We start from the raw sequence: 23,815 nt of genomic DNA, 5'->3' as shown, positions 1-23,815 counted from the left end.
GCTGCCCAGGCTCTGGTCCATAGTTATAACTTAGCCCCAGTCAGAGTCACAGCAACTCCAAGATGCGAAAATAAAGGTCCCTTGTAGTTACTGGGACCAGACTCTCTGCTATTCCTCTCCTTCCACAAATGCTTTTAAAAGTAACTGCAGTAGGTCTCATCCTCTCTGCTACATGCTGCTGTAAGCCTTATTGCCTTTGTCTTATAATATAATCCCCCTGCTATAATATTAAATAAAGTAACTGTTCACTGGGTACGACGCTAGGCTTTTCACATCTATTTTAATTATCCCCTTATATCCTCACAATAATCTTATGAAATGGAGACTATCTAAAATTCCATTCTATAGATGGGGAAATTGGTACTTAGAAATTTCTATTTCAGGGGTTCTCATACCTTCTCTTTATAGTTTATCCATAGACTTTAGTTAAGAACTGCTTCTCTAAGGAGAACCTACACAGAAGTCCTACTATTCTCTGGAAATGTTCAAATAGGGAATGGACAAACAGGAATTTTAGAAAGTTAGCTCCAAACAGAGGACTGTGAACAGGTTTTCTATTTTTGCATGAAGTAATGAAAACTTCCCTATTACCTTTGGGGAAGACTGTTCTTTTTTCTGGAATACACATTCACCCTTTAAATAGGGTCATTTCCCTAGAATGAAAGATACGGCTAGAAGCAAAACTGCCCTAGAAAAAAAATGTAAAAAGTTTAAGTTACAGGCAGATTTGCATTTCAGCAGACTATGCACTGTTTAGGGAAAAGAAAAAAAAACTTTTGTTTCAAGATTTACAGAGTGCTTATGTTTTGTTGGTTTAAACCATCGTCTATGAGAGATGAGAGGCTGAGACTCAAAGATCACATGACTGACATGCAGGCCTAATCCTCACATTGGAGGAAGGATCATAACAAGGAGACTAGGTTGTTGGCAGTAGTATTAAGAAATAAACAGATTTGATATTCAGAAGCTATAATCTTTAGGACTTAGTGCTTCATGGGTAACAAGGAAGAAGACAGAATCAGGGATGATTGCTAGTCTACCTATATGAATGGATCAAAAGATCAGGAAAAGCACACAGAAAACTATATATTCTCCCCCCATGAAGGGAGTAGTAAGAGGGAACTGTGGGAAGATAAGTAAGGAAAATCGTGAATTCAGCTATAAGACAATCTCATGAATTAGATAAAGGAACCCAGAGCTCAAAGGGCAAATCTGGGATTAAGGATTAAATTTGGAAGTTGTCAGAGTTTAACTGTAGCTAGGGGAAAAGATGAAGTATCTAAGACAGTATAGAAGAAGCATAAAGCCAGAGCTTTGAGGAGTTCTCATATGTAAAGGAGTGATAGTGTAGGATGAGTTAGCAAAGATGAAGCACAAGCAATCAGAGAAAAAAAAAACAAGGAAAATGTAATTTCACAAAGGCAAAGGGGAAAATATTTCAAGATGCAGGGAGCAAACTATGCCAGATGCAGCTGAAGTTTTAAGGGCTTTAGTGACAGAGAGAGCACTAGGAATGCCTCAAGAGCTTTAAGTGGATGGTAGAGCTAGGAGCCAGACTTCAGACTGGAAAGGATGAGAGAAGGAATGGAAGCAGAGGAAACAAAAACAGATGCAGTCAACTTTTCCAATAAGTTTGGTTATAAAGCGGAGAAGAAAGAGAAAAGTATTAGGCTGAAGGAGGATAATTTTAAGATGAGAAAAATCTAAGATGTTAAAGAAAGAATCTAGGAGAGAAGAAAAAGTTGAAAATACTGGAGGAAAAAAAGAATTACATGAGGTAAAGCACGTAAGTATTTAGAATGGGGCAGCCCGGGTGGCTCAGCGGTTTAGCGCTGCCTTCAGCCCAGGGCCTGATCCTGGAGACCCGGGATTGAATCCCACATCAGGCTCCCTGCATGGAGCCTGCTTCTCCCTCTGCCTGTGTCTCTTCCTCTCCCTCTGTATGTGTGTCCCTCATTAATAAATAAATAAAATCTTTCTTAAAAAATAAGTATTTAGAATGGTACTGAAGACAAATGTTACTGCTATAATAACTATTATATTATTAAGAATGAGTAACTCAAGAAAATTAAGAAAGCAACTCCATTTACAATAACATCTAAAAGAATAAAATATCTGGAAATAAATTTAAACAAGGAGGTAAAAGACTAGTACATTCAAAATTAGAAAAGATTGCTGAGAGAGATTAAAGAAGACCTAAATAAAAGACACCCCAAACTCCTGAGTAGGAAGACTTAATATTGTCATGATGTCAATACACCCTAAGAACTCTACAGATTGAGTGCAATCCATATCAAAACTCCAATGGCCCTTTTTGCAGAAAAGGAAAGGCTGACCCTTAAACTCATGGAATGCCACATGGCCTCCAAAAACCAAAACCATCTTGAAAGAGAACAACTAACTTGAAGGACTTATTTCCAATTTCAAAACTTAGTACATAGCTACAGTAATCAAAACTGTGGTGCTAGCATAAGGACAGACATAGAGACAAATGGAATAGAACTAAGTTTAGTAATAAATCTGTTAAGTCTATGCCAACTGATCTTTGACAAGGGTATCAACTCCATTCAATGGGGAAAGAATAGTCTGTTTAACAGATGGCACTGGCATAAATAGATTTCTACATGCAAAAGAATGAAGTTGGATCTCTACCTCACACTATATATAAAAATTAACTCAAACTCAATCAATAACCTAAGAGCTAGGACCACAAAACTCTTAGAAGAAAACAAAGGGGTAAATCTTTGTGACTTTATATCTGGCAGTGAATCTTTAAAAGACACCAAAAGCACAGGCCACAAAAGAAAAAAATAAATTGTACTTCATAAAAGTTTGCTGCATCAAAGAATATTATCAAGAAAGTTTAAGGGACGCCTGGATGGCTAAGTCAGTTAAGTGTCTGACTCTTGATTTTGGCTCAGGTCATGACTTTACGGTTGTGAGATCGAGCCCTGTATCAGGCTCCACACTGGGAGTGGAGCCTAAGATTGTCTTGGGGTGCCTGGGTGGCTCAGTCAATTAAGTGTCCAACTCTTAGTTTCGGCTTAGGTCATGATCTCAGGGTCATGAGATCAAGCCCCACGTCAGGCTCTGTGCTGAGGGGGGGAATCTACTTGAATATTCTCTCTCTCCCTCTCCTTCTGCCTCCCCTTCCACTCACATGCTCTTTCCCTCTCTCTAAAATAAATAAATCTTAAAAAAAGATTCTCCCTCCCTCTCCTTCTGCTGCTCTCCCACTCATATGCTTGCTCTCTCTCTCTAAAATAAATAGAAGCACCTGAGTGGCTCAGTCCATTGTGCATCTGTCTTTGGCTCAGGTCATGATCCCAGTTCCTGGGATAGAGTCCTACACTGGACTCCCTGCTCAGCAGGAAGTCTGCTTCTTCCTCTCCTCCCTGCTTGTGCTGTTTCTGTCTCTCTTTCTCTCAAGTGGATAAATAAAATCTTTTTAAAAAATGAAATAAATAGGGATCCCTGGGTGGCTCAGTGGCTTAGCGCCTGCCTTCATCCCAGGACATAATCCTGGAGTCCTGGGATCGAGTCCCACATCCGGCTCCCTGCATGGAGCCTGCTTCTCCCTCTGCCCATGTCTCTGCCTCTCTCTCTCTATGTTTCTCATGAATAAATAAACCACAAATAAATAAAAATTAAAATGAAATATATAAATCTTTAAAAAAAATTCTCTCTCCCTCTCCTTCTGCCCCTATTCCCCACCAAAAAAAAGTTTCAAGACAACCTACAGGGTCAGAAAAATATATGCAAGTCATGTATGTGAAAGAGTTTAATGTGCAGAATACATAAAGAACTTCTACAACTTAACAATAAAAAGATAATCTGTTTGGGGCATCTGGGTGGCTCAGTGGTTGAGTGTCTGCCTTTGGCTCAGGTAGTGATCCCAGGGTCCTGGGATCAAGTCCTGCACTGGGCTCCCCACAGAGAGCCTGCTTCTCCCTCTGCCTACATCTCTGCCTCTCTGTGTGTCTCACATTAATAAAATAAGATCTTTTAAAAAAATAATCCATTTAAAAAGTAGACAACTTGAACAGACATTTCTCCACAGAAGATACAGAAATAAGCACATGAAAAGATCCTCAACATCTTTAGTCATTAGAGAAAAGCAAATCAAAACCACAATGAGATATCACTTTACATGCACTTGGATGAGTATGATTAAAAAAAAACAAAACAGAAAATAACATGTGTTGGCAAAGATATGGAGAAATTAAAACTCTCATACATTGCTGGTGGGAATGTAAAACGGTGCTGTTCACTATTGAAAAAAGTTGGTTGTTCCTGAAGAAACGAAACAGAATTATCATATGATCCAGCCCACTCCTAGGACTTGAACACATGAAGGCCAATTTTTACCATGGTATTATTCACAGAAGCCAAAATGTGGAAGCAACTCAAGTGTTTACCAACAAACAAATGGATGAACAAAACGTGGTATATACACACAACGGGGTATTACTTGGCCACAAAAAATAATGAAGTTCTGATACATGCGACAACATGGATGAATCTCGAAAATGTTATACGAAGTGAAATAAGCCAGACACAGGATAAATATTGTAAGATTCCGTGTTTATGAAATAGCCAGAATAGGCAAATTCAAAGAGATAGCAGTAGATTAGAAGTTACGGGGCTGAGGGAAAGGGGTGAATTACTGCTTAATGGTTACAGAGCATCTATTTAGAGTAATGAAGAGATCTTGAAAATAGCTAGTGGTCTCAGCTGTACAGCACTGTGAATGTAATCAATGCCAAGGAACTGTACACTTAAACTTGATTAAAATGGCAAATTTCATGTTTATTTTACCAAAACTTACAAAAATAATAGACCCAAATCCACTGAACTGTGTATTTTACATGGGTGAACTGTATGGTATGTGAAGCATTATCTCAATATAGCTGTTTAAAAAAAAGAATCACTAACTGGGCTTAAATGCTATTTAACCTTTTTTCCATCACTAAATTTTGGATTTTTGTTAAGGTTTGAGAATAGGTTATATTCCAGAGTTAAAAATCTAGAAATTAATTATGTTCCAAGCCTTCAGTTCCAAGCTTGGAATTTGACTTCTTTTCAGTAGAAAAGAAGTGTCACCTAAGTGTTTGTTACTGCTGTTGTTATGAACATTATCACCATCCTCTTTTTCAAAAGAGCCCCGTGAAGTAAGTATGATTATGGCCATTTTTAAAATAAGAATAAACAGACTCAGAAAGTCTGAGTTGTTTACTGATTTTCTCAGTGAACAATCAGCCAGGAACTGAGAAAGCTGGGATCTGAATCCATGCTAGCCTGGCCCCAGAGCCAGGTGGATGGCATTAGTTCCTCCCCAGACCAGTCCATTTTATAGAACTGCTAGGCATACAGGTCTGATCATCCTTCTGCTCATTATAAATGAAATGGTACCATTTTACCTTGTGCTTTTTCCTATGCTGCCACATGGACAATGCATGTCGAAGAAATGGAAATGGGAAATCCTATCAAATGTTAGATATTTTTTAGAAAGTCAGCTTGTGTTTTTGACAGCCTCAAGTAAAGACACTATTATGACTCTTCCTTCTTTTATGAAGTCAAAGCCTTCAAGACAGTACTCAGAATTCAATAAATAGGTTTTACTATGTAGATGACCAAAGCTTTAAGTGAATGAGGACAGCAGCCAAGGACTGGCCAAGGTTAGATACCTCAGAAGCCACGTGAATCAAGACCTTGGCTTGGTCAGCCCTAAGACATTTAACATTTCCTATTATGCTTAGCAGGAAAGTATGACAGTATTACTTTGATTTTTTGTTGATCCCGTTTGATTTCTGCATCCAGTTGCTTCCTTTTTTCACTTTCTTCTCGAAGTCTTTTTTGCAGCTGTACCTTTTGACATTTCATGTGATCTACATTCTGCTCTAGTTCATTAGCACGTTTCTCATTTTGGATTGACAGTGATGCCAATTTCTTACTATTTTGTTGCTTCTTCTGTAAGACCTGTGAATCATATGCAATATTTCTAAATGAAAAATTGCATCCATTAACAAATCTCAAGTAGACTTAAACTTTTCATTCTATGGCAAAGGTAGGCATTTTGCCTAGATTTTCAATATTTCTGACAGGCTCACAATTGTTTTCTACATGTCTGCTTTGACAGTTGGGCCACCATCATTATTTTCACCAGATACCATGAATGATGTGACTCCATGATACTGACAGCCAAAGAGAACAAAACTGATATCTCTTTTTATCATTTTAAAAAATGAAAAAAAAATTAAAATACAAACCTGGACTCCTATTTTAAAAGACTTATCTCAGACCCCAAATCTACCGTCCTGCTTCCCAACACCAAATTACCAATTTCTTATTCTTCCAGAAATAATTAATATGCATGCAAAGAACTTCATATATATTCTAAATAGACTATTTTCACCTCCCTTTTTTTCTACTTATCTTAGAGGTCTTTTCACAGAGATTTGTTCTATGTGATTGCAAAGTAGTCTACTGTGTTCCTCTTTTGTATCCAGCTATAGCCTATTAATTAATCCCTGAGTTAACATGATCAGACGGATACCATTTTCCTTACAGTGGTCAACCATTTATGATTACCATTTTAATGATCTTAAATAAAGCTTCTCCTCATCTTGCTAAAATGATCAATGAGCAGCATAAAAAACTTGTGAACATTTGCAAAGAGTTTATACTCCAAATAGAAAATAACAGTGTTCCAATTTATTCCTGATCAAGAAACATATTAAACTTACACTTTGTACTTTAGCATTGCACTAAGTACTTTTTATGTGACATTTAAAAAGTAAGGTCATTTGTAAATTATGCAGACTACAGTTATTTCCTTTACCTTGGCAATAAATTGATGGCAAAACACATTGTTTTCATTAAACTAGGTATTCACAGAGGCATCATAGCTCAGAGCAGTACTACTCAAAGTGTGGTCCATGGACCAGTACCAGTCACAGATTGTTGTTGTCAGCCTGTACCACTAAGCACACCTTTGGGTTCAGCTGACATTGTTTGCATCAAGACTTTTGATGAAGGGAGCTGTGCTCCCATTTGCCTTTAAAATCTCATCAGAGACCAATAACGAATAATCTGTAGATGAATGACTGAGTACCACCAGCCTGAAGGCCACAGGACTCTAGTTTCCCATCCTTAGACTGGACACTGGTTTTGCCACTGACTTCGGATAGTAACTGCAATACTGGAGCAAAAATGATAATACTAGCATTTTGTCTCTCCACCTAATACTGAAAATATCAGTAGAAGTATTGATAATCTAAGTGAGACAGATTGCCATTGTCTTTTGTACTTATCCCACAGATACTCTAAAGTGCACCTTACTGTCAGCATTCAGGTATTAATCCATTACAGTTGTCTGTATGAAAAAAAAAAGAATTGTCTGTATGTACTTAGACATAAAGAATACAGATTTTAGATTTTTTAAATAAAAAAATTTAAGCTTTAAAAACTTCAAATAACTTCATTATATGAATAAAAACAAGTATTTCAACATTTAAAAATGGCATGAGAGGTTAGAGAATTGCAAACTGTTGTCATCTCAACTATGCAACTCTTAATGAGTTAACTTTACCTTTCTAAACCTTAGTCTTCTCATTTGTAAAATACACTAAAAATACTCTCTAAAGAGTTAAATAATGATTAAATAATACACATGAAACATCTGGTATGTAGCTACTTAACCGGTAACTCTCATCCTTGTCCCCAGCCCCACCACCATCCTCATCATCTTTACCATCCCCATTCCCATTGGGTGTGCATTAACTGGTCAAAGGCACAGGCATTTCTAAAACTACATGAGAATCCTGTTTCAGTTCCCTGCTGTGGGGGATGTTTCTTTTGAGTTTAATTATGTTCTCTGTTTTCTTTCTCAGTGCCCTTAGCAGAAAAGGATATGCAACAAGAAACATGGAAAACAAAAGAACGTGATAATTCTCAAACCTTATTAATAACTTTTCATTTAATCTTTTAATTCATTGTAGCTATGTGAAATACAGAATATATAAAAATAGCCTTTGCTTTACCAATCAAAAAGTAATGATAATCTTTGCTAATTCAGGCCTTTCTAAGAAGCAAGAAAAGTCTCAAAATACACAACCTAACCTTAAACCTAAAGGAGCTGGGAAAAGAACAGCAAATAAAGCCTAAATCCAGCAGAAGAAGGGAAATCATAAAGATTCGAGCAAAAATAAACGATATAGAGATTTTTTTAAAATGAGTAGAACAAATCAACAAAACTAGAAGCTTGTTTTTTAAAAGAGAAAACTGATTTTTTTTCAGCAAAACTGAGAAACCCCTAGCCAGACTTATCAAAAAAGAGAAAGAACCCATATAAAAAAAAAAATCACAAATGAAAGGAGAGCCCAATCAACACTGCAGAAATATAAACAATTAAAAGAGAATATTATGAGCACTTATGTGCCAATAAACTGTGCAATATGAAAGAAATAAAATAATAGAAATGTATAAACTACCAAAACTGAAACAGGAAGAAATAAAAAACTTGAACAGACCCACAACCAGCAAAGAAATTGAATCAGTAATCAAAAACCTTCTAACAAACAAGAGTCCAGGGCCAGATGGCTTCCCAGGAGAATTCTACCAAACATTTAAAGACATGTTAAGGGGCCCCTCGGTGGCTCAGTCGGTTAAGCATCTACCTTCAGCTCAGGTCATGATCCCAGGGTCCTGAGACTGAGCCCTGTGTCAGGCTCCCTGCTCAGTGGCAAGCCTGCTCTCCCTCTCTCTCTCTCTCCCTCTGCAGCTTCTCTCTGCTTGTGCTCACTCATGCTCTCTCTCTCAAATAAATAAATATTTTTTAAAAAAGATGAGTTAATACCTATTTTTCCGAAACTGTTCCAAAAAATAGAAATGGAAGGAAAACTTCCAAACTCTATGAGGCCAGCATTACCTTGATCCCCAAACTAGCAGAAACCCCACTAAAAAGGAAAATTACAGACCAATATCCCTGATTAACATGGATGCAAAAATTCTCAAGAAAAAAAAAATTCTCAACAAGATACTAGCACTGAATCCAACAGTAAATTCAAAGAATTATTCACCACGATCAACTGGAATTTATTACTAGGCTGCAGGAGTGATTCAATATCTGCAAATCAATCTATGTGATACACTATATTAATAAAAGAAAGAACAAGAATCATTATGATCCTCCTCTGAATAGATGCAGAAAAAGCATTTGACAAAATACAGCATCGATTCTTGATAAAAAAAAAAAAAAACCCTCAAGAAGTAGGGATAGAAGGAACATACCTCAATATCATTAAGGCCATACTCAAATCCCACAGCTAATACTGTCAATAGGGAAAAACTGAGACCTTCTCCCCTGAGGTCAGGAACACAACAGAGATGTCCACTCTTACCACTGTTGTTCAACATTGTTGAGGCTAGAAGTATTAGCCTCAACAATCAGACAACCAAAAGAAATAAAAGGAATCCATATTGGCAAGGAAGAAGTGAAATTTTAACTCCTCGCAGAAGTACTATGAAGGAAAGTAAAATGGGTGATACGTACCACTACCATGTCCTCCTTCAAGAAGTCCATAACAGATTATGGGTGAAAAAAATGGAGACAGCATTCCAACAAATTCATTATAATCAGACTAATAAAGCGCTCTGGTCATCTCAAAAGCATCTGAAAATGGCTCCATTATACACAGAATCTATGTCTCATAGAATGACATTTTTAATGATAGCTATTTCTAAGGCCATAGCTAAATCCAGCATTAGGAAATCAAGAATGAGATGTCATAGTTATTAACCTTTCTTAAAGCAACCAGTTGTTTCAGAAAACCCTATGAAATAATTAGCATTTGTTGAGTGTGTCTGCAAGGTGCCATAGACATATCAGAAGACTTATATGTATTATTTAATCATCAAGCTTTTGTCCTTCAGAAAAGAATACAACTTCTGTGGTTATCTTTATTTCTATTTTTATCTTTTTTTGATAAAAAGTTTAAAATAATATAGTTCTCAGATGAAGAATGTAGCACCTGGATTGAAAGGAGGCAAACGTGCCAGCACACCAGGAAAGGAAAGCTGCCATTCAGCTTCTCTTGCTGGTGAAAACCGAATCCTACTTCTTTCCTAACCAGGGACGAAAGTGGTAAAAGCCTTAAGTTTGCTCAATTACATTTTTAAAATTACCTGGACTCTTAGCTTTGCGGCATCCATCTTTTTACGGAACTCCTTCTGCAATTTTACCTTCAAAGCAACGTCAGAAAGATCTTTGTTTTCTAGTTCCTGTAGCTGCTTCTCTGTTTCAGTCAATTCCACCTTCGCCTGTTCTGCTTCGTGTTCAAGTTTTGTTACTTTCAGAGAATACTGTTTGCTTACAGACTTGGCATCGTTACCTTCACCACAGTAATAGTAATAACAATGATAAGTTATGCTTTAAAAAAAAGCACCAACTAAGTAAAACATCAAAAAACCTAAAAATGCTCTATTCTTCAAAATCCAACTGGAAAAAAAAAAATCCAACTGGGCAGTGTATCTATTTAAGGTCTAGCAGTATGAACCCAGCTGTCCCCACGCATCCCCATCAAACACAACTTGCCACCTGGCTTCGTAATAATCAGCTGCTTACTGACTGCATCTGGAGCCATTCCATCTTCTCACAGGCTCATCTCTGCGTTTTAGTGTGACATTTCTGATTTTCTAAATTTGGCGTTTAGCTTTGCTGCCATCAACCTCCAGGTAAGAAAAATATTTTAGGTGACTCTGGCGTTTTGCTAACTACACTTTGGCTTCTTGCTACCTATAATCTTGTTTTCTCTACTACGAAAAATTTCCAACATACCAAAGTAGAAAAATGATGAACCCCCATCACTGAGATTTCAGAATTGTCTAGATTTTGCCACAGTTGCTTCATCTATGCCTTTCTTCTGTTTCAATTTGCTGAAGAATTCTAAAACAATCTCAGATATAATGTCATTTCACCTACACATACTTCAATAAGCATCTGTACCAAATATGGATATAACCAAAAATTCTTTCACACCTAACAATACTAATCCCTACCTGACCCTGTCCAGACTTCCCCAATTGTCTTAAAATGTCTTTTTTTTAAGATTTTATTTATTCGTGATAGACATGGAGAGAGAGAGAGAGAGAGAGAGAGGCAGAGACATAGGCAAGGCAGAGGGAGAAGCAGGCTCCATGCTGGGAGCCCGACATGGGACTCAATCCCGGGACCCCAGGATCACGCCCTGGGCCAAAGGCAGGCGCTAAATTGCAGAGCTACCCAGGGTTCCCCCTAAAATGTCTTGTACAATTGGTTTATGGTAAACATCATCCAAACAAGGCCCACAATACATCTGATAGTTGTCTCTTATGAACCTTTCATTCTAGAACTGGCCCCCTCTTTTTCCATTCAATTGAACTTTATCAAAGATGAATTTTTCAATCATTTTCTTATATTTGGAACATAAAGGAAAACATAACACAGATATTTCTGTATCTTTTTTCATTCTAAGCTCAACTACTAACCCTAAAAACTTGGTTTTGATTTGTTCTGAACAGCCAACTTATCCCTGAACTAGACTAGCAGACTCACAAAGGAAAAGAAAGAATCCAAAGCTCGTGGGATAAATTATCATGAGGGGAAGTTTGTTCTATCATTAAACTGAAAAAACTGTATTTTTTTTAATAAAAAGGAATTACTGAACTAAATGCACTGAGTTGTCTTCTGGTTCTATGACTCTCTGATAACCTACCTTTACCATACCCGTATACCCGTGGCTACTATATTTTAATGAATTTAAGACCCTATATATTGTTCAACACACCAGCATTTTGTGAGTCACGAAGAAAAAAGGTTGAGTGCCAATTATACAAAGATAAAATGCCTGGATGCCACTGCAGGTAAGATGCATCCTGATTTCAGAGATATTAAAATGTGAAAGAATATGATTAGAATTGATGAAACACAGTGCAGTTGTCACTTATTGTTGGCTGAAATAATTGCTATTTAGGGGAAGACTTTGGTGCGGAGGCTTTGAAAAGCAAACACACACTAACCCTTTTGCAAGTCACCATGTCTAAAGAAAGCTCCAAACTGCTCTTTGTTCTAAGGAGTAAGAAGAGGACCTTCTCTGTGTTAAATTCACTTATCCTCTATTTTAAGGCAACCAGGATGAGTGTACTGGGCTACAAAAGTGTGCTTGTTTAGTGAGAGAGCCCATGGTAGCATCACCTAACTAAATCATTTTTTCCAGAAGGGCACATATCCTTAACTTCCACAGGCAGTGCCCTGATGGAGAAGCTATTTTAAACCCCTAGGAGTGGTTCGTGGCTTAGTTGGTTAAGCATCTGCCTTAAGCTCAGGTCATGATCCCAGGATCCTCGGATGAGTTCTGGGATCGAGCCCAGGGTGTCAGACTCCTGCTCAGTGGCAAGCCTGCTTCTCCCTCTATCCCCCCCTACTTCCCTCTTATGTGCTTACACTCTCTTTCTGTCTCAAATGAATAAATAACAATCTTTTAAAAAAATAAAATACGAACACCTGGCTTTGTGGTTGAGCATCTGCCTTTGGCTCAGGGCATGATCCCAGGATCCTCGGATGAGTCCTACATCAGGCTCTCTCCACAGAGAGACTGCTTCTCCCCCTGCCTATATCTCTGCCTCTCTTTATGTGTCTCTCATGAATAAATAAAATCTAAAAATATATGTAAAATAAAATAAATCCCTAAATGTGTTCCTAGACACTCCTACGAAAGACTTACTGGTATTGATCCTGCCTCTGAGGAAGGAGCACGGTCAAGCTCAATTAAACATCTGGGACAACTGGAGCCAGAATGATGCATAACACATTTGTCACTAGGACTGAGGAAGGAAAATGCTTTGGGACAGCAGTTAGGGAGAGAAGTTGAGAAAAGAGGCCAGCCAGCCAAAAAGCAAGCTTGCCAGAAAGAGGAAGGAAGTGAGAAGGCAGGTTGCCCCTTGCTGGCAGAGATGCTGGGAGCCACCATAATTCATGTATTCTGAGTGTGATTTTAGCCTTGGGCTTAAAGAAAAGGAAGACAATATTTCCTTCAGTTCCCTTAAATATGACCAATGTTTCATTGGAGGTGAGAAAAAGAAATGCTATTGTCTATTATTCCTTGAATTTCATAACAAATTTCAAAGCAGTCAAAGCCCACACCTTCAGTCTATTGGGGGGAAAAACAACGAAAAAGCCTGAAACATGTTTTTCAGGGCAAGCCTAATAATTTATGTAGCTAAGGGTAAGGAGAGGATGTGGCACATACACCCTACTAGGAAGAATTTGAAACTGCAGGAAAGAGCTAAAAGCTTGGCTAAGGGAATAGCTCTCAAGGATAAATTCTTACATCTTTAGAGAAATAAAAATTATCTCTATTTTAAACATAAAGTTTATTAATAATGTTGAAAACAAACCATCCAAAAGCATCAGGACTAATAATTTAATATTAAAATGAGTTAGAATAACAGCTCAAACATTTTCCCAGATACCTAGTATAATGTTTCTTAAAAAGTGGCAAAAAATTTTAAGCGCCCATGAGTCTCAGCACAACACAGAGTTCACAGTGGTAGAACAATTCATAGATGAAATAGCAAAGTTCTTCTGAAACCTCCATCAATTGGTTGTGAAACACACCTTGTATATCAAATTCCAAGCTACACTGAATAGTCCTCAGTGTCAATTTTACTTTTTGTTTTAACAACTAAAGTAAATGTTACAACATCAGAAGCAATTTTAGAAGCTTCTCTTTCTCATATAAGCTGGTTTACAGGACAGTATTACCTGTTTTTATTAATTCTTTAATTAGATCTTCCTTCATCTTGATGTTAATTGTAAGTTCTCTCATTTTTTGTTTAGCTTCAGTGAGTATGAGTTCTGAATTCCTTAATTTTTGCAAATTCAACTCTTGACTTTGCTGGAGACATTCAATCTTTACATCTTTAAAGAAAATGAAGCACAATTGAGAAATAAAACTACCTGTTCATAAAGTGCTCAGCAGCAGAGGAATTAAATAAGAGAAGCCGACAGAGAAACAGTCTAGAGGTAACAGAGGTCGAGACAAACAGAAAAGGAAAGAAAGGAAAAAAATACATGACAATTGGGATTTTAATTTTCTAGCTCACAGTGAGTTTTGGTCATATCCTGTAGGTTCTAATACATAGTTTTTCATTGCCCTTAGATAATGCGATTTGAGTGTTTCTTTAACCTGAGTTATTTAAGAAAGGTATAAAATCTCCAGGTGGGTAGACAGTTGAAATTTTTTCCCATTAACTTCTACTTTTATTGTAATCAGAGAATGTGATCTACACCAGACTACTCAAAGTGTAGTTCAGCACTGTTGGCTATTGGAACATAAGTCAACTATGTCACTGTCTTAATTCAGCTAACTTCTTTTTTTTTTTTTCATATCAAGACTTCCTTGGTGAAGAAGCTAGTACACTGATTTACATTCTGGCATAAGTTTCTTACCTGGTTGTAGACCAGTAACAAATAGTTCAAGAATGGCTACTTGAGTAGCACCATTTATACATTTATAGCACTATCTATACTATTTATGCATTTTCAAATGTTTTATTTGTGAAATAGCCAATTTTTTGTTAATATGACACTCAAAGGCTCTCTAAAAGTTAAGATACTCTCTATTTTCATAGTGTAGGACTTATCTATCATGTAATTGGCATTCCCTATGCTCTTTCTTTTTGTGTTTTGACCACTCATAGACCAAGAGAAATGAATTAAAAATCATATTTTTGGCAATACAAACATTTTGATGCTGTTTTTTGATGCATGAAAATTCTCATCAGTTGTATACTAGAACATTACAAGCACTCAGTTGACTAATCTGACTCTAATGTTGCATGCATCACTACATAGGCAGGTGTGCCAGTGAAGCGGTAGACACCTAGTAAATTACTTAAAATGTATGTTAAGGTAGTCAAGAGTACAAAGCAAATATCAACTCAAGTTTGGATACAAAATCCCCATTTTTAGACACTTAGCTTACAACTCTAGCCAGAATTGATTGTTGGGAAAATTGTTTTATTGAGGAGTTGAGAATGAAAACTTAGAGAACATAAAGAAGTCCTACCAACCAGTAAAGCACTCCCACCAAGTTTCCATCTTTGAGAATTCCTAGATGTTTCTTAAATTATTGATAAAGAAAAAGAGAAGTGTCATAAGCAGTAAGTCTAAATTATTCGAGAAAGTCTATGTACCTTCATTCCCTTTTCGTGTTTGATCCTGAACATCATTCAATTCAACAAGAGAACAAACAGAGGCTGGCTTTTGAATCCATGAGTGACTTCTATGTCTAAGGAAAAAAAAAAAAAAAACAGATCAAAGGTAACTTGTCTGTTGTTTTCTAATCTAATTTGCCCTCAAATTAGTTTCCCCAAAATAAAAGGATATCTCCTCCAAATAAAAGGATATCTCCCTCAAGTTGAACTCAGTGGAAAATTCATCATGTTTGTTGCCACTGTGGCAGCAAAATCAAGAAATCCAAAAACATTCTCTCTGAAAATTAAAATCTACAACTACAAAAGCCCTAAATACAAAATTATTTTTCAATTTTAAGATTGATGACTTGTGTTAAAACACTGTTTATAACACAATAGTAGTGTATTTAGCAAAAACTACTTACTCTTAAGTGGTAAAGAATATGTTAATGAAAAAAAACCTACATTATATACATTCATTACATCATAAGTTTATTAAATCAGTCTATATTTAACATACCTAATTTCAGAGTTCTCTTGGCCTTCTGATTCTTCATCATCACTGTTATCAGAAAATTGGCAGTGGAGGACTTCATCTTGTTCTTCTATGTGACCCAGCAGCATCTGACTTCGTGTTCGAAATCCAGCAACTACTCGATCCAGAGAGTACACAGAAGGACTTGTGTAGACCTTACAAGTGATTACCCCACCCAAAAAAAAAAGTTATTTTTTTAAATGTTTGTTTTTATCCTATTACTCAAGATGTTTTTAAAGAGGTTATTAGATAGTTAGACCGAAAATAGCCAATCACTGGAAATATGCAAATGCCAAAATAAATTCCAGGATACTCTTGTGCACGTGGACACATACATCTTTTGGAATCTATACAGCTCTTCCTCCTTCTAGAAAGCTATCTTCAATTATATCTTCATGAACCAAAGAGAGGCAGGAATGAAAATATTACAGCTCTTAAACATAGCATAGGCACTCCCAAACAAATGTGAAACCCATACACAGTGGGTTTCACTCTAGGAGGTGACACACCCCAAATGTATTTACTCACACTTTACATATGGTGGTTAGGGATGGCTGACTTAGTGCTCTAAGTGACATAGTTAATATGTATCATGGATAAATAGATTTTCAAGGGGCTACCCTGGGAACTTTCTATACTATAATGTGCTTCTATTGGCAAGGTGCTTTAAGCTCTCAAAAAATGACCTTGGAGGGACACCTGGGTGGTACATTCAGTTAAGCATCCAACTCTTGATTTTGGCTCAGGTCATGATCTGAGGGTCAAAGGACTGAGCCCAGCATCAGGCTTGTGCTCAGTGGGGTGTCTGCTTGACTGCTTGAGACTCTCTCTCTTTCTCCCTCTGGCCCACCCCATGCTCACTCACGTACTCTCTCTAAAATAATAAAATAAATAAATCTTTTAAAAATTTTATCTATTTTTTTAATAAATTTTTAAATGACCTTGGAAAATAACAAAAATTAGAAGCTGCTCGTATACTTTTATTCTAGTTTTTGTTACCAAATATTTCCTTCTTTCTATAACCAAACCTCAGAGTCTTTTCTCAAAAAGGTAAGTAGAATATTAGAGGAGACATTCAATTTATTACTAGAAATCATTATAAGCTATTAAAACTGTAACAGACAGCAGAATATGTATATCATATGGTGTCAAGATTCAAGTGATATACGTCTTGCATATAATCCCTCCCAGAAAAGCCTGCCTCATGCTAAAGATTCCTTGATATCTATTTTTTGTGGCTCCACTGTTGGCCACCTAGTAAGACTATCTGTCACGTTGGTACCATGATGGGTGCAGAATAAAGTTTTCTAGGTGGACTCCCTACCCTGGGGTATGAGGGAGTAGGGAGGGGAATTATTTACAGAAGAACCAACTCAAGAAGTATTTATCAAACAAGTACAATTACCGCATGTTCACTTTGCCCCAGAACAAACAGGCATCAAGGTTTCTCTTTGTCAAAAGAATGGAAATTATTCCAGGAGCAAATAAAATTTTTTGTTCAGAGTCAAACTTTGTTCTCTAGAATTATAATCTGCTTTTGAAATTTCTTTCTATAAAGAAAATCAAATGATCCAGCTTAAAAATTAACACCAAGTAAATTCCACAACAATTGGGGCACCTGGGTGGCTTAGTGGTTGAGCATCTGCCTTTGGCTCAGGTCGTGATCCCAGGGTCCTGGGATGGAGTCCTGCATTGGGCTCCCAGCAGGGAGCCTACTTCTCTCTCTGCCTATGCCTCTGCCTCTGTGTGTGTGTGTGTGTCTCATGAATAAACAAAATCTTAAAAAAAACAATTCCACAGAGCAGCCCGGGTGGCTCAGTGGTTTGGTGCCACCTGCAGCCCAGGGTGTGATCCTGGAGACCTGGGATCGAGTCCCACGTTGGGCTCCCTGCACGGAGCCTGCTTCTCCCTCTGCCTGTGTCTTTGTCTCTCTCTCTCTCTCTCTCTCTCTCTCTCTCTAATAAATAAATAAATAAATAAATCCACAACAATTAATGATATTTAGCAAATTAATTCCTCAACAGTTGTCCTACCCAATACAATGGCTCTTTGCTCCTTGTAGGCTCATAAAGCCGTCTATAACGGGGCCCCTTCGCACCTAAGTACTGGGTATTGCTTCCCTGAAGTTGCTTCTCCATTCCATGGTCCCTGCTTTAGCATTTTCAACCATACCCCGGACAGTACTGATGATCACTATGTAGGTACTCAAATACGCTGGTTAATAATTCAGATAACTGAGGTGTATACAACTACATGCCAATATTTCATTCTAACCATTTGTTCCTAGAATTATATTATCACAAGGCTAGAGAGAACTTTAAAGCTTACTGAGTTCAACTATTCATCCCATATCTGACTCTCATCTATAACATAACCTCTGCTGAAACATCTGCTGCAGGGGCCCTTACAAGCACTGGGGCCTCCCATATCATCTCTCGCAGTTTTCACTGACAAACATTTCTTTATATTCTCTTAGCACTTCTTCTCCCTAGTCCTCCTTCTAGAGACAAAATGTAACAATAATGACAAGGTTTCAAATATCTTAATTTCATTTGTTTATTTGTCTATACAGAGAGAGCATGAGCAGGGAGAGGGAAAAGCAGACTTCCCCCTAAGCAGGGAGCCAGATGTTGGGCTCAATCCCAGGACCTCAGGATCATGACCTGAGCCCGAGGCAGACGCTTAACTGACTGAGCCACGCAGGTGCCCCAAGCCTTCAAATATTTGAAAACAGACATCATGTCCCCTCTGAATCTCAATAAGTCTAGAGTTACTTCAGATGGTCACCAAGGACCTTTAGCAACTTGGTTGTTCTCTGAAAACACTTTAATTTGACTTAAAGTGCTGTACTCAGACCTGAACTTGATGTTTCAAATCATCATACAGTAAGATAATCTCTTCTCACTAGTGATGCATTTGATTTGGATTTGCCAGATATGTGGCAACTTTGCTTAGCTCATTCACCATAGACTGGTTTTCATAGATCAACTCTGTACCCAAGTTGCCATCAACAGTTCCACCAAGGTCCGTGAGATATCATTTGTCATTCTGCTACTGTGAGATTGGTGTGTTCTGCTGGAATGAGGCGCTCACATAGCAAAGGAACCTGGTTCAACCCAGGCAGACACATCTCTGTGCTGTGTTCACTCTTCATCTTGAACAATGATGTATGCAAAGAATTAAAAAACAAAGCCAAACAAAAACTAATTATTTTGTGAGGGGAAAAAAAGGGGGCCTTTGTGTGAGATAAAAATCTTAATGAAAACTGAAGAAGCTGTTAACATGTAGTGTGGGGGTTACTCACAGGAACTCTGTGACTCCACAAAAATGTAATTCATTCAGGAAAAAGTGAGATTTTACAAATATTTCCACTTTTGTGAATCTGGAGATTCCAGAAGATTTTTAAAATATATCCTTTAAGAATATTTTGGTTGGGGGGTGCCTGGGTGGCTCAGTGGTTGAGTGTCTGCCTTTGGCTCAAAGTGTGATCCCAGGGTCCTGGGATTGAGTCCCACATCAGGCTCCCCACAGGGAGCCTGCTTCTCCCTCTGCCTATATCTCTCTCTGTCTCTCATCATAAATGAATAATTTTTTTTAAATAAAAGAATATATTTTGGGACACCTGGGTGGCTTAGAGGTTGTGCATCACCTTTGGCCCAGGGCGTGATCCTGGGATCCAGGATCAAGTCCTATATCAGGCTCCTTGCAGGGAGTCTGCATCTCCCTCTGCCTGTGTCTCTGCCTCTCTCTTCTCTCTGTCTCTCTCTCTGAGAATACATGTCTGTATTCTCATGAATAAATAAATTTCATGAGAGACAGAGAGAGAGACAGAGAGAAGAGAGAGGCAGAGACACAGGCAGAGGGAGAAGCAGGCTCCATGCAGGGAATCCAATGTGGGACTCGATCCCAGGACTCCAGGATCATGCCCTGGGCCCAAGGCAGGTGCTAAACCACTGAGCCACCTAGAGATCCCCTCAAAAAAGAATATTTTGGTTAAGTTCTCTTAGCACACAATGGTGTGAAGTACTGAAAGCGGTATTAGTTACCTATTGCATTTACAACCACTTTATATCATACTTCATCAAATCTAAAATGCCATCAACTTAAGACACACCATTATCTTTATTCCATCAAGAAAGAAAAAGCTGTCAAGCCATGGCATGCCATCAATTATAAAACATACCTTGCTGTCAAAGATGATAAAATGTGAAAAAAAAATGTGAGTCTTACAATCAGTGAAACACGGCAGATTTTCATCAGCATTTGTGATATTATATTATACCTAAGCATTTCCTGAGACCACATCTGTAATTTTTTCTTTCAGAAGTGCCCTTGGAATGTAGAATACTGGCTTTCAAGTATATCATATTTACCATGTTAAAGTAGAAACCTGTTATACTTTTTTTTTAAGTTTAAATCAAGATTTGATTTTACATTTCATCAGATAAGATTTTGGTCTACTGAGACAGAGGAGTTTTTTTTCTTTTTTCCTATTAATTTGATAACTTGAAAACTTTTTCTTTTATTTACCTATATACTATTTAGTTATGAGAGGCAATTTCTTTAGGAATTCTGTATAAGTAGGTATGTTCTATAATTTCATCTTGGTATTTAACTCTTCAGATTAAGAGATAGTTGAAAACAAATGTGCAACAATAGGAAAAAGTACACAATTGTTTTCCCCTGGTATGCCTGTGTGGCTCAGTGGTTGAGCATGCCTTTGGCTCAGGTCGTGATCCCATGGTCCTGGGATAGTCCCACATCGGGCTCCCCATGGAGAGCCTGCTTCTCTCTCTGCTTATGTCTCTGCCTCTCTCAATGTGTCTCTCATGAATAAATAAAATCTTTAAAAACATTTATATGCCCCTAGGATAAATATTATTCAGCCATTAAAGATCATGATGTTATAAAAAATATTTAATGACTGTCAAATGTTTGTGATAAATTGAAAAGAGTCATTAATGAAAGTATACACATAAATATAACAAACAATACTTTTAAAATTAAATAAGAGCTTTTTGCTCTTTCCCTCCAATGTGTATAAACAAGCATGTAAGAAATATTTCCTTGGGACATTTTGGTGGCTCAACAGTTAGCACCTGCCTTCGGCCCAGGGTGTGATCCTGGAGACCCGGGATTGAGTCCCACATCAGGCTCCCTTCGGGGAGTCTGCTTCTCCCTCTGCCTATGTCTCTGCCTCTCTCTGTGTGTCTCTCATGAATAAATAAAATCTTAAAAAAAAAAAAAAGAAATGAGGGCTATCTGCACTTCAAGAAAATATGTGAGCTAATGAACTCTAAATTATCAGGGCTAGAAAATATTAGGTAGACTTCTGCCAAGGAGGCAAAAATCCAGGGAGAAAATGAAATAGCATTTGACATGTCCTCTTTGATGTAATTCAGTTAGTTTTGGCATTCAATACAAAAACCCTCCCCTCACTCTCAGAACAATGGAACAGTAAGCAGGACTTGAACAAGGCTTGCTGCACAACATGTCTTCCCACACAAGCCTGCCTCCTCACATATGCTGCAGTGACCAGTCCAAACAAGAGAGGTGGCCTGGATTCCTGGACACATGGTAGGGACAAGAGAATCCTCAAAACTGTTGATCTTACGACTTTTCCATCTTATTTATTTTCCCCCTCCTTTTAGTGGCCAGCAGGGCAAAAGGAAGATTTTAAAAACAAAACTAAACTAAGAATTTGCAAATTTGAAACAATAACCACGGAAATCGGAAATCGTTATTCTAGTCATGTCTGTTTTGGGTCTAATCAAACAGCTGGCGGTAAGAACCCTGAGGGCCTAATCTTTTTCAAGAGCCTACAGAACTCTATGTCCTCAAAGAGTGTACATCTATGTATCAATATCCAGTAAAAAAGAGAACTAGAAACTGAGAAAGTATAAATATGTACAACTTTTGTAATCAGGGAGGAAAAACCCAAATGTTATTTTTAAAAAATAAAAGAAACAAAATGCTTTCATGTTACTAGCCAATAGCAAATAAATAAATATAGAAGATATATAAAGTTGAATTAAGAGCTATCAAATTAAAAAAAAAAAAAGAGCTATCAAATTTGAGGGGCATCTGGGTGGCTCAGTTGGTTAAGATTAAGAGCCTGCCTTCTCATTCAAATTGGCAAAGAAGTCAAACTTTCCCTCTTCGCCGATGACATGATACTCTACATAGAAAACCCAAAAGACTCCACCCCAAGATTGCTAGAACTCATACAGCAATTTGGTAGCGTGGCAGGATACAAAATCAATGCCCAGAAGTCAGTGGCATTTCTATACACTAACAATGAGACTGAAGAAAGAGAAATTAAGGAGTCAATCCCATTTACAATTGCACCCAAAAGCATAAGATACCTAGGAATAAACCTAACTAAAGAGGTAAAGGATTTATACCCTCAAAACTATAGAACACTTCTGAAAGAAATTGAGGAAGACACAAAGAGATGGAAAAATATTCCATGCTCATGGATTGGCCGAATTAATATTGTGAAAATGTCAATGTTACCCAGGGCAATTTACACGTTTAATGCAATCCCTATCAAAATACCATGGACTTTCTTCAGAGAGTTAGAACAAATTATTTTAAGATTTGTGTGGAACCAGAAAAGACCCCAAATAGCCAGGGGAGTTTTAAAAAAGAAAACCATAGCTGGGGGCATCACAATGCCAGATTTCAGGTTGTACTACAAAGCTGTGGTCATCAAGACAGTGTGGTACTGGCACAAAAACAGACACATAGATCAGTGGAACAGAATAGAGAATCCAGAAGTGGACCCTGAACTTTATGGGCAACTAATATTCGATAAAGGAGGAAAGACTATCCATTGGAAGAAAGACAGTCTCTTCAATAAATGGTGCTGAGAAAACTGGACATCCACATGCAGAAGAAGGAAACTAGACCACTCTCTTGCACCATACACAAAGATAAACTCAAAATGGATGAAAGATCTAAATGTGAGACAAGATTCCATCAAAATCCTAGAGGAGAACACAGGCAACACCCTTTTTGAACTCGGCCATAGTAATTTCTTGCAAGATACATCCACGAAGGCAAAGGAAACAAAAGCAAAAATGAACTATTGGGACTTCATCAAGATAAGAAGCTTTTGCACAGCAAAGGATACAGTCAACAAAACTCAAAGACAACCTACAGAATGGGAGAAGATATTTGCAAATGACGTATGAGATAAAGGGCTAGTTTCCAAGATCTATAAAGAACTTATTAAACTCAACACCGAAGAAACAAACAATCCAATCATGAAATGGGCAAAAGACATGAACAGAAATCTCACAGAGGAAGACATAGACATGGCCAACACGCACATGAGAAAATGCTCTGCATCACTTGCCATCAGGGAAATACAAATCAAAACCACAATGAGATACCACCTCACACCAGTAAGAATGGGGAAAATTAACAAGGCAGGAAACCACAAATGTTGGAGAGGATGCGGAGAAAACTCTCTAACACTGTTGGTGGGAATGGTGAAGCCACTCTGGAAAACTCTGTGGAGGTTCCTCAAAGAGTTAAAAATAGACCTGCCCTACGACCCAGCAATTGCACTGCTGGGGATTTACCCCAAAGATGCAGATGCAATGAAATGCTGGGACACCTGCACCCCGATGTTTATAGCAGCAATGTCCACAGTAGCCAAACTGTGGAAGGTGCCTCGGTGTCCATCAAAAGATGAATGGATAAAGATGTGGTTTATGTATACAACAGAATATTACTCAGCCATTAGAAATGACAAATACCCACCATTTGCTTCAACGTGGATGGAGCTGTAGGGTATTATGCTGAGTGAAGTAAGTCAATCGGAGAAGGACAAACATTATATGTTCTCATTCATTTGGGGAATAAATAATAGTGAAAGGGAATAGAAGGGAAGGGAGAAGAAACGGGTAGGAAATATCAGAAAGGGAGACAGAACATAAAGACTCCTAACTCTGGGAAATGAACTAGGGGTGGTGGAAGGGGAGGAGGGCGGGGGGTGGGGGTGATTGGGTGATGGGCACTGAGGGGGGCACTTGATGG

General features: G+C 37.8%; 1 protein-coding gene and 1 long non-coding RNA gene across 36 annotated transcripts in view; one reads left to right on the top strand and one right to left on the bottom strand.

Moving 5' to 3' along the window:
- Positions 1–17,244, top strand: part of LOC144318436 (uncharacterized) — a 69,299-nt gene extending 52,055 nt beyond the window's left edge. For 9 of the 31 annotated variants that reach the window (XR_013384433.1, XR_013384421.1, XR_013384369.1 and 6 more), the window contains 2 exons: positions 7,893–7,943; positions 8,078–8,213. This is a non-coding gene — a long non-coding RNA (uncharacterized LOC144318436). Of the gene's footprint in view, positions 1–7,892; positions 7,944–8,077; positions 8,214–11,559; positions 11,710–15,764 lie in introns of those variants that run through there. The other 22 variants (XR_013384346.1, XR_013384337.1, XR_013384378.1 and 19 more) reach the window with 12 other exon arrangements.
- Positions 1–23,815, bottom strand: part of KIF27 (kinesin family member 27) — a 91,434-nt gene that overhangs the window by 36,105 nt on the left and 31,514 nt on the right. For all 5 annotated transcript variants that reach the window (XM_077905323.1, XM_077905337.1, XM_077905333.1 and 2 more), the window contains 5 exons: positions 15,755–15,924; positions 15,235–15,329; positions 13,802–13,957; positions 10,186–10,391; positions 5,782–5,979 (listed from right to left, as the gene is read on the bottom strand). In XM_077905323.1, the coding sequence (XP_077761449.1) occupies positions 5,782–5,979; positions 10,186–10,391; positions 13,802–13,957; positions 15,235–15,329; positions 15,755–15,924 (825 nt within the window). The remainder of the gene's footprint in view (positions 1–5,781; positions 5,980–10,185; positions 10,392–13,801; positions 13,958–15,234; positions 15,330–15,754; positions 15,925–23,815) is intronic.

The sequence above is a fragment of the Canis aureus genome, chromosome 1 (genome assembly GCF_053574225.1).
Source record: "Canis aureus isolate CA01 chromosome 1, VMU_Caureus_v.1.0, whole genome shotgun sequence".
Lineage (NCBI taxonomy): Eukaryota > Metazoa > Chordata > Mammalia > Carnivora > Canidae > Canis > Canis aureus.
Note: the sequence above shows the minus strand (reverse complement) of the source record. Positions and strands in the feature narration are given on the sequence as shown.